Source organism: Microcebus murinus, chromosome 2 (assembly GCF_040939455.1).
Source record: "Microcebus murinus isolate Inina chromosome 2, M.murinus_Inina_mat1.0, whole genome shotgun sequence".
Classification (NCBI taxonomy): Eukaryota; Metazoa; Chordata; class Mammalia; order Primates; family Cheirogaleidae; genus Microcebus; species Microcebus murinus.
Genome location: NC_134105.1, coordinates 7,516,067 through 7,530,424, shown reverse-complemented (window position 1 = coordinate 7,530,424; position 14,358 = coordinate 7,516,067). Strand labels below are relative to the sequence as shown.

Genomic DNA, 14,358 nt, shown 5'->3' with positions numbered 1-14,358 from the left:
AGGAGCCAAGCCCACAGAGGCCCAGGGTTTCCGTTGGCATTCCCTTGGAGGGGCAGTTTGGCATAGGGGCCAGGTCTGCACGCCGGGGACTCCCGTCCTAGGTGAGGACCGCGTCTGAGTTCTGTCTCGGGATCCACCCTCATTCCCAGACCTCTCAGCAGAGGCTGTCCCTCTGCCCACACTCACAGGAAGCCTTGAGAGCTCAGAGGCAGAGGGAGACGCTACGTGTCTTCGGCTTCCCGCCTCACCGTCGGCGCCACGCCCTGCTCAGAACCACATCCGGCTGTTCCGTGGAATTTTCAAGATGGGCTTCATGGGCACATCCCTTTTTCCCATCGCACCACACTCTCATTGAGGTACTCCCCAGTGGCGCTAACTTGAGGGAGTCAGGTTACCTCTCTGGGCCTCAGTTTCCCCTCCTGTGAAACGAGGGAGTTGAACTTAAGGATCCGACAGCTAGACTCTGTCTTCCGCACATAAGTGGCACTGCAATAGCATCCAAGAGCTTTAATTGTGGGACAGAATAGAAAGGACCCCGTGGGGTTGGAGGGGGAGGGTACTGAAGGACACAGACCATGATTCTAAGGGGCGTCTGAGGGGCCGGACTCCGCGCTCTGAGTTCATCTGCAGCCACTTGTGTCTGGCAAGTCCAGTGAGGCTGTGGGGCTCCAGCTGGTTCTGCCCGAGCTGCCGACTGGGGGGCAGCTCTCAGGAGGTTAGGCAAGGGTGCAGGCGACAGGGAGGGACCGGGATCGCGTGCGCGCGCTGGGACAGAGCCCACAACGGTGGTCTGGGGTAGGACGAAGTATAGATGCTCTCCCTCTCCCTCGGGCCAACCTTGGACGCCAGCCACTTCTGCTTCAGCTGCTCGTAGAGTCCATAATTGGTAGGAGGCGCTGCAAGAGAAACCAGGGTCTGGATGAACAGGGCTTGCTTAGAGAAGGCGCGTCTGTCCCTCCTGGCCGCGAGGGTGGCAGGGGCCCTGGAGAGTTTCCCAGGCTGCTCTGGGGCAGCCCCTGGGCATCTCAGGGTGGGGCCTGCTCGCGAGTGCTCCAGGAAGGCCAGGCGCTGCCTCCGAAGCCTTGGAGAAGTCAGCCCCATGGAGAGGTTGAGTATGGCCCCGCCAGGTCCTGGGTCATTTTCCCACCCCAAAAGGGAAAGGAGCAGTGTGGGCTGTAAGAGTGATGTCAGGGAGAAACCCCTGTCACCCAGTGACAAGCAGCTCATTCTGTGACTCACTTCCCTCTGCATCAAAAGTAGGACTGCAAAGAGATGGCACTGCTCTGTGTCCTCATTAGGGTCAGGGTGGCTTGAAATGTAAACCAGACCAAGGCACTGTCCTACAAAAATCGCCTTGTAGGGTCTTGGAATGGTGGTTTGGACAAAATCTACCCCTCTTCTTGTACCCTATAAGCCCCTAGGTGGCTCCTCTCTGCTTCTGCCTTAAAACTTTTTCACTTACTCCTTCCTCCCCTGGAATGCTCTTCCCCCTAATCCCTGGATGGCTCCCTCCTTCTCAGCTCAACTATCCCTCAAGAAAGACCATTGCGTGGGGGAGTGGGGCAGGGGCAAGATATGTAACCCTAACAATATTTGTACCCCCATAATATGAAATAATAAAAAAGAAAAAAAAAACAAGAAAGACCATTGCACATCAACTCTAGGAGGAATTTATGAACCAAAGAAGATTCACAAATACCCCACTTTACTTTCTATCCATAACCCATTTCTTTCCTTGGCACCTATCCCTGCCTGAAATATTTACTCATGGGTGAGTTCTCTAACTCGTTAATGATGTCTTATCTGTCTCCCCACTGGAACGTCAACTCCCCAAGGGCAGAAATTCCTCGGTGTTTATCTCTGCTGTGTCCCCAGGTGCTACAAGAGGGAACGCCACCGGGAAGCATTCCCTCACTATTTATGGAGTGAATAGGCTGGAAGGGACTGTGCAGCAGTGTTGCTGCCTGCCACCTGTGCTCCAGGTAAACACGCCACCCCAGTGCACAGGTGAGCACGTCCACAGCACAGCCAGGATTATCCCGTGTCCAGGGGAGAGGGCAGGCGGCGGGGGAAATAGGGGAAATAGGGCTCATTGCCCCATAACTTCACCCTGCCGCCCGGCTCCCGCAGCGCGAGGCAGGGGCACTTCAGCCCCGTGCGTGTGTGGACCCTTTACAGACCGGCACTGAGGAAGATCCCGAATTATGAAAGTACCAAGAAGGGGGAAGTCGGACTTCTCTGGTAGCCACACCGACTTGTGCCCATTCCAGGAGCGGAGGGGAGGCAGGCCCGGGTTGTAATCGTGCCGGTTGTAATGGTCGTCGTAGGTGCTGATGAGGTAGCGTTTCGAGGGCTCCTGGTGGTGGGTGATCAGGTGTTTGTACGGGAGCCCCTGGGGGGACAGACACAGCGGGCACGTCAGCAACGGGACAGGAGCCGCCCGCCAGGGGGGTCTGTGGGGCCTCCAGGGCTGGCAGTTTGTCCCCCCCGGTGCAGCCCACTTTTGAGCTGGCTGTAGTCAACTCGGTGTACGACCGGCCCCAGACTACGCCAAGCCAATGCATCCCACAGTGAGCTAGGGCGGGACATTGAAAGTCCGGACACCCTGCTAAATGGGAAGAGTCAGAGCCACCTCCCTGTGTGCTCCTGTGATCGGAAATGGCACCCTGATTTGTCTCGAGTCCTTTCCGTCCAAGCGCCTGTTTCCCAGGCAAGTGGAGGGAGGTGCGGACCGGCCTTGGGTTTCCATCAGCGACTGTGGGAAGAGTCAGGGAGCCCTCCATAAATCGCCTTCTCTTGCAAAGGATTTACGGCTCCCTCAGCTGGAAACTTAGGGGAGTGATTTCTTTGGCGGGGAGTTATTTACAAGGAGAAGAAAACCATGTTCTCCTTCCTCTGGGATGTTTGCCTACAGCGGTGCTTTTCCTAAGAAAATCCTCTCGGGCCTGGAAGGGAATCCCGGGGTGCCGTGCTGATTTACAAGGGAGGATAATGTGGATTTCCACGCTTGTCCTCTTGTCTGGCGCAGACAGGGAGGTCTGTGTCCGCTGTGTCGGGAAATGCTGGCTGCGCCCAATCTTTCCAGTGGCGGTTCCTATAAATAAGTCAGATCACAATGCCAGGGGGAGACGGGGTGGGGGTGGGCACAGGCATGAGGCAGGGTTCCCAAGACCTGCAGCACCAGGTACCCCGCAGGGTGTGTCCAGTGCCCAGGAGAGTGAGTTGGAGGGTTTCCCATCAGCAGAGGAAAGTGCTGGGAGGCATCGTGCCAGGGAGAGCGGCCTGGGCGTGGCCCTGGGGCGTTGATCATGTCCGGGGATTTGTCTTTGATCAGGCATGGTCGGGCCACCGACATGGAGACGTTGCCTTTGAAAGAAGAGTCTATTCCTTGCAGTTCCCAGGGGCAGGGGCACACCGTGCCACATGGGGGCACAGGAGGGGGCAAGGCAGCAAGGGGGAGCAGGCCCAGAGCCTTCGTCGTGGTTTCTGTGGGCACCAACGGGTGCGGCAAAGCAGGCGGCTGGAGCAGGCTTAGGGCTGGGCAGTCGGAACAATCTCAGTGGGCGCTGGGGTACAGGGGTGGCCTCTTGTTTGGGGTACAGGAGTGGCCTCTCGTTTGGGATACAGGGGTGGTCTCTTATTTGGGGTACAGGGGTCGCCTCTCATCTAGGGTACAGGGGCTGCCTCTCATCTGGGGTACAGGGGCGGCCTCTCATTTGGGGTACAGGGGCCGCCTCTCATCTGGGGTACAGGGGCGGCCTCTCATTTGAGGTACAGGGGTGGCCTCTCGTTTGGGGTACAAGGGTGGCTTCTCATCTGGGGTACAGGGGCAGCCTCTCGTTTGGGGTACAGGGGTGGCCTCTCGTTTGGGGTACAGGGGTGGCTTCTCATCTGGGGTATAGGGGCAGCCTCTGGTTTGGAGTACGGGGGTGGCCTCTTGTCTGGGGTACAGGGGCGGTCTCTTGTTTGGGGTATAGGGGTGGCCTCTCGACTGGGGTACAGGGGCCGCCTCTCGTCTGGGGTACAGGGGCCGCCTCTCGTCTGGGGTACAGGGGCCGCCTCTCATCTGGGGTACGGGGCGGCCTCTCATCTGGGGTACGGGGCAGCCTCTCATCTGGGGTACAAGGGTGGCCTCTCGTCTGGAGTACAGGGGTGGCCTCTCATCTGGGGTACAAGGGTGGCCTCTCGTCTGGGGTACAGGGGTGGCCTCTCGTTGTCCGTACTTGTCCCCGGGGTGATTAAGGCAGGGGAATGTCGGCTTGGCGTGTGAGCGTTAGAGAAAGGAGGCGGCTGGGGTTTGGGCTTTGGGGTAGTGATTGCCTGAGAAGGAGGAGAGGGGTGGGTGTGGGAGATGGGGAGGGAAGCTGTCTAGGGGGAGGCGGGCGGAATGACACAAACGTGTAATCGCTGGCGGATTGAGGGGCAGCGCTGAGTCCGGGCCCCAGCGCACAGCAGGCGGTTTGAACAGGGTCCTTACACGTGAATATCCAGTCATCTGGGCCTTGCCCGATCCGCAGAGCAGTAACCTGCTCCATCCCTTACCACGAGCCAAGTGTCCCGGAAAAGGCACTCACCACCTCTGGGCACCGAGCTGAGTGATCTCTTGGGTCCCTTCAAGCTCTCAAATGCTCTAATTCCGAAAGACATCTGCCACCTTACTCTGGGCCCACCCGCCCCCACCCTGAGTTTACGCTGCTGTAGCATCAGGCGGGGTCAGGGTGGGGAGACAGAAATCGCTTCTGAGAGCAGCAGGCTGGCAAAAGAAGCATCTCCCAGGGTGTGGTGGGGACAGAGCACAGATGTGCACGCGGTGGCTGAGCACCTGCAAGCTTGCCCTGCCTGGGGCACCTGGTGGGAGGCGCCCACAGGGCTTGCTGGAGGAGGGGCTCTCCCCACCACTCCCGGAAGGGCCAGGAGCGCAGAGCCAGGTGCACTAACTTAGTAAATGTCTCCGATTCCCCTCCTTGGTGTGGGGGTGGAGTACGTTACGTCCTGAGGTTGCAGTGCCCTGCTCCCTGCCCCAGACACCTGGGACACAATGATATGCACAAACAAGTGCCCTGTCAATAACGAGTGACCCTTGACTCTGCATGAAAAAGTGTGGGCAGGCCGGGCGCGGTGGCTCACGCCTGTAACCCTAGCACTCTGGGAGGCCGAGGCGGGCGGATTGCTCGAGGTCAGGAGTTCAAAACCAGCCTGAGCAAGAGCGAGACCCCGTCTCTACTATAAATAGAAAGAAATTAATTGGCCAACTAAAAATATATAGGAAAAATTAGCCGGGCATGGTGGCGCATGCCTGTAGTCCCAGCTACTTGGGAGGCTGAGGCAGGAGGATTGCTTGAGCCCAGGAGTTTGAGGTTGCTGTGAGCTAGGCTGACGCCACGGCACTCTAGCCCAGGCAACAGAGCAAGATTCTGTCTCAAAAAAAAAGAGCGGGCAGCTGGACGCAGGCAGCACAAACACTACCTACCAAACGTCACCCCATGCTTGTGGGAGTACCTTGTGTGATTCCTCATAACATTCACCTGAATCCAACATTTGCCTTCTTCTCACGCTTTGCCTGTTTGCTGTGGGAAGAGTGTGATCCAGGGGCTGGGATACAGGCGGGGGAGATGCTACCGGCTGGAGATCAAAGGCACCACCAGCTCACACAGTAATTATGGTTAAGGCTCTCGGCAGCCCCTGGCCTGGGAGGGTACTAGCAAGACGGCTTCTGTTTTCCCAAGAGGGTACTAGTAGGCCTGGAAGCAGGCTGGTGTCCCCTAAGCTTTGGGAGGGTCCCAGGCCTGAGTGTCACCCGCCGCTCCCCCTTACCTCAAATCTCTTCTTGCTGTACCACCTGGAGATCTGGTCCAGTTTGTGGCCTGGGAAGGGGACGTACTCTTTTCTGTAAAGGGACTGGGGTGTCTCCTCAGTGGCTTTGGTGAACTGAAAAAGACCAGATACCCAGGAGAACCTCTGAGATGCTGCTTCTCAAACTTTGTGGGTCCTCTTACCTCCTGGGCCATGGGAAGATTGGCAGAGAAAGGGTAAAGGCACACCCCAGGACACCCTTCGAGACACAAGAAAGGATTGCTCTGGGGCTGGCAGCCAGGCACCCAGCGACCCCAGGGAGAGCTGTGATTGGCTGCGGGGCCACCTTCTCGTGGTCCACACCAGTTTCCTTCCTCAACTTCTCTCTCTTCTCTTCTGTCCTACCTGCACTCTCCCTTTCTTTTTCTTTGTTCTTCACCCTTTCCAACTCCACTCTCACATTTTTTCCCATTATATTTTGTTAATTAGTTTTCTTAAAGTGTATCATGCTAAACTATACTCGACATAAAATGAACCACTTTTAAGTATATGGTTCAGTGGCATTAAGTACATTCACGTTGTTGTGCGACCATCACCACCGCCCATCTCCAAAACTATCTTCGTCTTGCAAAACTGCGACTCCATACTTACAAACCCTAACTCCCCGTTCTCTGCCCAGCCTCCGGCAACCATCATTCCACTTGCCGCCTCCGTTAATTTGCTTATTATAGATACTTCATATATATAAGTGGAATCCCACAAAATTTGTCCTTTCACATCTGGTTTATTTCACTTGTATTTCTGGTTATTTCAATGGTAATGTCTTCCAGATTCATCCATGTTGTAGCATACGTCAGACTCTTCTTCCTTTCTGAGGTTGTGTTACATTCCATGATATGCACATGCCACATTTTGTTCATCCATTCATCCATCAGCAGGCACTAGGGTTGTATCACCTTTCGGCTACTGTGAATGATGTTACTATGAATGTGGGTATGCAAATATTAACATCTTTTTGAGTCCCTGCTTTCAGTTATTTTGGGTATACACTCAGAGATAGAATTGCTGGATCATAGGGTAATTCTATGCTTAATTTTTTTTCTTCCGATTAGCAATAATCGCGCCTTGGATAAATGCCTCATTGGCTACGATATTGCCCCTGCGCCAAGCTTCTGTGCTTAATATTTTAAGGAACTGACATACTGTTTTCCACAGTGGCTGCACCATCTTCCACTCACACCAGCAATGCACAGGAGCTTCAATTTCTTCACAGCCCCATCAATTCTTGTTATTTTTTTGTTTTTTGATAATAGCCATCCTAATGGGTGTGAAATGGTATCTTGTTGTGGTTTTGATTTGCATTTCCGTAATGATCAATGATGTTGAATATTTTTGCATGTGTTTATTGGCCATTTGTATATCTTCTTTGGAGAAATGTCTTTTCAAGTCCTTTGTCCATTTTTTTTAATCATGAGGTTTGTTTTTTGTTGTTGAGTTGTAGGAGTTCTTTATATATTCTGGATATTTAACCCCTTATCAGATATATAATTTGCAAATATTTTATCCCATGTCGTTGGTTGCCATTTTACCCTATCAAAAGGATATTGATAGCATCCTTTGATGCACAAGATTTTTATTTTGATAAAGTCCAATTTATCTATTTTTTTGTTTTGTTGCCTGTGCTTTTGATGTCATATCAAGAAATCATTGCCAAATCTAATATCATGACACTTTTCCTCTATTTTTTTTTCTTCTAAGAGTTTTATAGTTTTAGGTCTTACATCTAGGTCTTTGATCCACTTTGAGTTAATTTTTGTATATGGTATTAGGTAAAGGTCCAACTTCATTCTTTTGCATGTGGATATCCAGTTTTCCCAACACCATTTATTGAAGAGATTGTACTTTGCCCAGTGAATGATCTTGGTACCTTTGTCAAAAGTCATTTGACCACATATACACATGTTTATGTCTAGGCTGGTATTTGTTCCTGTAGTCCGTGTATCTGTCTTTATGCCAGTATCACACTGTCTTGATTATTGTAGCTTTGCAATAAGTATTAAAACCAGGAAGTGTGAGTCTTCCAACTTTGTTCTTATTTTTCAAGATTGTTTTGGCTATCTGGGATCCCTTGAGATTCCATATGAATTTGAGGGTGGATTATTTCTATTTCTGAAAAAAAGAAAAAATAATTACTTGGATTTTGGTATGGATTGCCTTGAATCTGTAGATAGCTTTGTGTAGTACTGATATCTTAATATTAAGTCTTCCATCCATGAACACAGGATATCATTCCATTTATTTATGTCCTCTTTAATTTTTTTCAGCAGTGTTTTGTTTTCAAACTGTGAACACTTTTGGTGAAAGTTTTCAGCTAAAAATGTTTTCAGTGTGTATGTCTTTCATCTCTTCAGTTAAGTCTATTCATAAGTATTTTATTCTTTTTGATGTTATTGTGAATGGAATTGTTTTCTTAATTTCCTTTTTAGAATTCATTGTTAGTGTTTAGAAACACAGCTTATTTTTGTTGTGTGTGTTGATTTTGTATCCTGCAACTTTGCTGAATTCATTTATTCTAATTTTGTGTATGTGTATATGATCTTTAGGGTTTTCTCCATATAATATGATGCCATCTACAAAAAGTGATAATTTTATCTGTTCCTTTCCAATTTGGATGTTTTTCTTTTAATTGCTCTGGCTAGAACTTCCAGTACTATGTTGAAGTGGCAAAAGCAGGCATCCTTATCTTATTCTTGATCTTATAGGAAAAGCTATGGGTTTTTCATATTTGGTTATCATTATGCTTAGGTAGTTTCTTTCCATCCCTAGTTTGTTGAGTACTTTTATTATGAAAAGGAGTCGAACTTTATAAATAGCTTTTTCTACATCAATTAAGATGATCATGTGGGATTTTCCCCCCTTCATTCTAATGTATTGACCAATTTTCATATGTTGAACTATTCTTATATTTGAGGAATAAATCCCACTTGGTCATGGTATATAATCCTTTTAATGTGCTGTTGAATTCACTTTTCTACTAATTTCTTGAGGATTTTTGTACCAGTATTCATAAGGAATATTAGTCTGTAGTTTTGTTGTGATGTTTTTGTCTGTCTTTGATATCAGGGTAATGCTGGCCTCATTTATAAAATGAGTCAGGAAATATTTTTTCCTCTTCAATTTTTTGGAAGAGTTTGGGAAAGATTGGTGTTAATTCTTTTTTGAATGTTTGTTAGAATCCATTTTGTCCTAGGCTTTTCTTTGTAGGAAGATCTTTGAGTACTAATTCAATCTCCTTACTAGTTAGAGGTCTATTCAAATTTTCTATTTCTTCATGATTCTTGGTGGATTGTGTATTTCCAAAAATTTGTCTGTTTCATCTAGGTTATCCAATTTGTTAATGTGCAATTGTTCATAGTACTGTCTTACAATCCTTTTGTTTGAGAAAAAAATATAATAATTCCCTATTTTCATTTCTAATTTAATTATTTGAGTCTTTTCTCTTTTTTCTTAGTCAATCTAGCTAAAAGTTTGTCGTTTTGTTAATATTTTCAAAGAGCCAACTCTTGGTTTTGCTAATTTTCTCTATTGTTTCTCTATTCACTATTTTCTCTAATCTTTATTATTTTCTTCCTTCTATTAACTTTGGATTTAATTTGTTGTTTTTTCCCTAGTTCCTTAAAGTATAAAGTTAATTTGAGATATTTTTTTTCTTTTTAAATGTGTTTACAGCTATAAATTTCCCTCTAGCACTACTTTTACTGCATCCTGTAAGTTTTGGTATGTTTTATTTTCATTATCACTTGTCTCAAGATATTTTCTAATTTTCCTATGATTTCTTTTTTGACCCATTAATTTTCTAAGTATATTGTTCAATTTCCAGTTTTCCAGTTTTTCTGCTATTAAGTTCTTTTCATATGTGATCAGAAAAGGTACTTTGTATATTTCAATCTTTTAAATTTATTAAAAACTCATTTTGTAGCTTAACATATGGTCTATCCTGGAGAATATTTGATGAGCATTGGGGAAAATGTGTATTCTGCTGTTGTTGGGTGGAGTGTTCCCTATATATCTGTTAGGTCCAATTGGTCTATAGTGTTGTTCAAGTCCTCTATTTCCTTACTGATTTTCTGTTTGGTTGTTTTATCCAGTAATAAAAGTGGGATATTTAAATATCCTACTATTATTGTAGAGCCATCTATTTCTCCCTTCAATTCTATGAATTTTCTCTTCATATATTTTGGAGTGCTAAAGGGTGAATTGTCCCTTTTGTCAATATATTAAATATGATGTCCTTCTTTGTCTCATAACAGTTTTTAACTTAAAGTCCATTTTGTCTGATAGTAGCCATCTCTGCTCTCTTTTGCCTACTATTTGCATAAAATATCTTTTTCCTTCCTTTCACTTTCAACTTATATGTGTAATTAGATCTAAAGTCAGTCTCCTGTAGACAGCACACAGTTGGATCTTGTGTTCTGAAACCTTTCTGTCAATCTATGCCTTTTGACTGGGGAGTTTAATCCATTTACATTTAAAGTAATTATTGATAGCAAAGGACTTACTCTTACCATTTTGTTATTTGTTTTGTGTGCGTCTTGTAGTTTTTTGTCTTTTATTTCCTCTCTTACTTCCTTCTTTTGTGTTCAGTTGATTTTTGTAGTGGCACATTTTGATTCCTTTTTATTTCCTTTTGTGAATATTCTATAAATATTTTCTTTGTGGTTACCATGGGGATTACATATACCATCTTAAAGTTATAACAATGTATTTTGATGGCAACTTAAATTGCACACCAAAACTTTACTGCTTTATAGCTCTGCCTTCACCTCACTTTATGTTATTAAAGTCACAAATTACATTTTTATATATTATGTAACCATTTATTAATACATAGATTTATAATTTTATGCATTTATCCTCTAAATTCTATAGAAAATAAAAAGTGGAGTTACAACTCAAAATTATAATAATATTGGTTTTTATACTTGTCCATGTGTTTACCTTTACTAGACAACTTTATATTAATATTTTTGTATGGCTTAAAGTTATTGTCTAATGTCCTTTCATTTCAACTTGAATGATTCTCTTTAGCATTCTTTATAAGGTAGGTCTACTGATAATGAACACCTTCAACTTTTGTTTATCTGAGAATGTCTTAATTTCTTCCTTATTTTTAAAGAATAGTTTTGTGGGATCGAGAAATCTCAAATTGACAGTATTTTTTCTATCAGCACCTTAAATGTATCATCCCACTGCCTTCCAGACTCCAAGGTTTCTCTGAGAAATACCCTAATAATCTTACTGAGGATCTCTTATACCTGAATCTCACTTTTCTCCTGGTACTTTCAAGATTATCTCTTTCTCTTTGGTTTTTGATGGTTTAGTTATAAAGTACTTCAATGTGGATCTCTAGATTTATCCTACTTGGAGTTCATTAAGCTTCTTGGATTTGTAGACCCGTATATTTACTCAAATTTGGGAAATTGTCAGCTATTACTTTTTCAAATATTCTCTCTGCCTTTTTCTCTCTCTCTTCTCCTTATGGAATTCTCTCAGTGCATATATTGATCTGTTTGGTAGTATCCCATAAGTCCCTTAGGCTCTGTTCACAACCTTCAAGTTTGCTGATTCTTTCTTCTCCTTGTTCAAACCTTCTGTTGAACCCCTCTATTGAATTTTTCAATGCAGTTATTGCATTTTTCAGCTCTAAATTTGATTTCTTTTTATAATTTCAATTTATTTTTTTGTATTCTCATTTTGTTCATATATTGTTTTCCTGATTTACTTTAGCTCTCTGTCTGCATTTTCCTTTAGCTCTTTGAGCATATTTGAAACAGTTGTTTTAAAGTCTTTGACTAGTACTGTGATGCTTGTGTTTCTTCTGGGAGAATTTCTACCACTTTGTTTTTTATTTCTTTGGTTGAGCCATGTTTTCCTGTTTCTTTGTATGTCTGGCAATATTTTTATTGAAAACTGGGCATTTGAAAAAAGCTAACTATTACAGTCTTTGTAGACTTGCTCTGTGCAGGAGGAGATTTATTTCTAACTAGGAGGTCATGTTCTGAGCAGTGGAGTCAGCCCAATATGACCATTCAAAGCATTCTTGGATTCTGGGTATACATCTTGCTTGAGCCTATGTGTGCTTTTTACAATTCTCCCATATACACAGCTGCTTTCAAATGTCTTAATTTCCCAAAGAGAGAATAAGAGGGAAGTCCCTGCTTATTCTTGGGGCCTTAAATGTTCTGTTATATTACTCTACTCATAATCTCCTGCCCAGACATTTACAGGTCTGTAGTCCCCTGGCAGCTTTCACTAGCTGTGCCTGCCACATCTTTCCATGGCTTTTCCTAGCCTGGGACCTGAACTATGCCACTTTTACCCACCTGAGCTCCAAGTTAAATGAAACAGAGACCAATCCTCAGCCACAGACAGATTTGAATGTTGCTCCATTCCCCTGTGGATTTGAAGGAGGGAACTGGGAGCTGGGCTGCCACTTGCATGGACTGCAGCTTCTACCATGCTGTGCTGGGTAGGGGTGGGGAAAGGGCAAGTGAAAAAACCATGGGATTTTCTATCACTGTAAATGTGTCTTTTTCTTGATTGGGCATTTGATTGGTTGCTGTAGGCCTTTGGCTGTTTTTCCAGAGCTCCTATAATATTTCAGCCAGTTTTTTTTTCAATATTTTCATGGAGAATGAGGACCTGGAGCTTCATAGTCCTTCATCTTGTGGGCATCACTCCAACTCCACTCTCTTTTGCAATCTCCTCTAAGTGTGAGACCATCCCATAATATCCCTGAGTACTGCATCACCCATAGACACCTGAAGGTATTGCTCAACCAGTCCATCTTGCCCTTGGAACTTCCCTTACACACACTCATTCCCCAAACAAGGGCAAGTACACTTGGAGCTAAAAGTGACCACAAGTTATGTCTGATCAGAGGCGTGGTGATTGCTAATGTTTTCCATAAAAACAGCCTTATCTGGTTCTCAGAAGTCACCATCCACCTTCCCTTCTGTTCCCCAGACCAAACCTGCCAATTCTATCTTGCCCTTTGTTCCTTGCCCATTTCCCAAGAAGACAGGAGGATGTCTAGATGCCTCTGCAAAAGTTTGGGGGAGGTGCTCATGCTTGTAATCTAGTACTCTGGGAGGCCGAGGTGGGAGGATTGCTTGAGTTCTAGACCAGCCTAAGCAAGAATGAGACCCCATCTCTACTAAAAATAGAAAAATTAGCCTTGGCAACGTGTTATGTGCCTGTAGTCCCAGCTACTCGGGAGGCTGAGCAGGAGGATCGCTTGGGCCCAGGAGTTTGAGGTTGTTGTGAGCCAGGCTGATGCCACGGCGCTCTACTCAGGGCAACAGAGTGAGACTCTGTCTCAAAAAGTTAAAAAAGGTGTAAGTGCCTCAGTCTTGCTGGCCACAAATAAAGATATTTAATTTGAAGAAGTCCCATTCAGACACAGTATTTTCCAAAAGCCTTTAAAGCATAGTGGAAAACCAAGAGCCTGCTTGTGGTGTTTGAAAGTAAAAATTGAAATGCACAGATTGTGGAACCAGTGCCAGAGAGCAGCGCCTCCCTGGACATCCATACAGGAAGTGCCACACCTGCCTCCGCAGGTGCCACATTCAAGGAGGGGCCAGGCCAAGGACAGCAGATGTTCTTCACATGCAAAGGAATTGGAGACAGGAAATATCCAAATGCCTAGAAAACCACTCCACTGAGAACAGTTCTAGAGGCACAATTATATTTATATCCTTGCTATGGTGTTTTGAAGATATAATGGGGACCGTGATGATTGCTTGAATATAACTCCCCTATGCACAGAGACCCTAAGACCACATCCTTAAGACGCAACCATCCATTGCCCTTTCTAGAGGGACTTCACTCCCACCTCCTCCGTCAGTCCTCCCACTGAACCCTCTGCCCACCCCCTCTCCCCCTTACCTTCCTCCTCTCTTCCACCCAATTTCCAGTGAGCACTTTGGTTGAATACTTGGTCTCGATCTGCCAGCTTGGAGTAGAGAATGCCTGCGGATGTATTGCAGTCGAAAGCATGGTAAGGATTGGCCCCCCAGTTTCTTTGATTCCACACAGTTTAAGGTTTCAAGGGCAGGGGGAGGTGTTAGGAAGTTGCTGAGCTTGGGGCGCCTTTTTTTCTTCCCAGCTGCCCTCCTGAGTGGGTAGCAGCTGACACCCTGATGACTTCAGGGGATGAAACACCTGAGAGTCCACTTTCAGCCTCCAGGGGGAGGTGCCGTGATCTTAGACTCTCTACTGTTGACTGTCTCCACGGTGACAGACTCTGGGTATAAATACTCTCCTTCAGGGAGCAGCTGATTCTACAGAAGCAAAACTGACCCTATAAAAACAAATCAAACCGACAGCCACCACCCTAAAAACGGTAGCCAGAAGGACCTGGTTTCTGTGTCGTCGCCCCAGGACAAGCAGCGTCCTTTGCTGCATTTTTACAATGGGGGTGAGTAGAATTCTGCTATTTAAGGAATGCTGACCAACGTGCTTAGCCCATGCTAAGAAATTTATATACGTGTATTCAACCGGTTT

General features: G+C 45.9%; 1 protein-coding gene and 1 non-coding gene across 3 annotated transcripts; both read right to left on the bottom strand.

Moving 5' to 3' along the window:
* Nucleotides 1–492: 492 nt before the first annotated feature.
* On the bottom strand, nucleotides 493–13,951 carry CFAP107 (cilia and flagella associated protein 107). Of its 2 annotated transcripts, XM_012785317.3 has the most exons (5): nucleotides 13,741–13,951; nucleotides 5,815–5,928; nucleotides 2,981–3,094; nucleotides 2,215–2,392; nucleotides 493–896 (listed from the first exon to the last, which is right to left on the bottom strand). In XM_012785317.3, exons 1-5 carry the CDS (start codon nucleotides 13,849–13,851, stop codon nucleotides 709–711), a joined length of 705 nt encoding a protein of 234 aa, XP_012640771.2. In that variant the 5' UTR covers nucleotides 13,852–13,951; the 3' UTR covers nucleotides 493–708. The 2 variants fall into 2 exon arrangements, with proteins under 2 accessions (XP_012640771.2, XP_012640772.2); XM_012785318.3 differs by lacking the exon at nucleotides 2,981–3,094.
* LOC142869675 (U4 spliceosomal RNA) lies at nucleotides 6,828–6,964 on the bottom strand. The gene has a single exon (XR_012918251.1). It is a non-coding gene; the product is annotated as a U4 spliceosomal RNA (small nuclear RNA).
* Nucleotides 13,952–14,358: the final 407 nt, after the last annotated feature.

Bases quoted from the DNA above. Each gene is read 5' to 3' on its own strand.
- CFAP107 (XM_012785317.3), bottom strand. From the start codon at position 13,851: ATGCTTTCGACTGCAATACATCCGCAGGCATTCTCTACTCCAAGCTGG. The intron at 5,929-13,740 runs GTAAGGGGGAGA...GGTCTTTTTCAG, and splicing joins GGGTGGAAGAGAGGAGGAAG to TTCACCAAAGCCACTGAGGA. The intron at 897-2,214 runs GTACTTTCATAA...TTTCTCTTGCAG, and splicing joins GTCCGACTTCCCCCTTCTTG to CGCCTCCTACCAATTATGGA.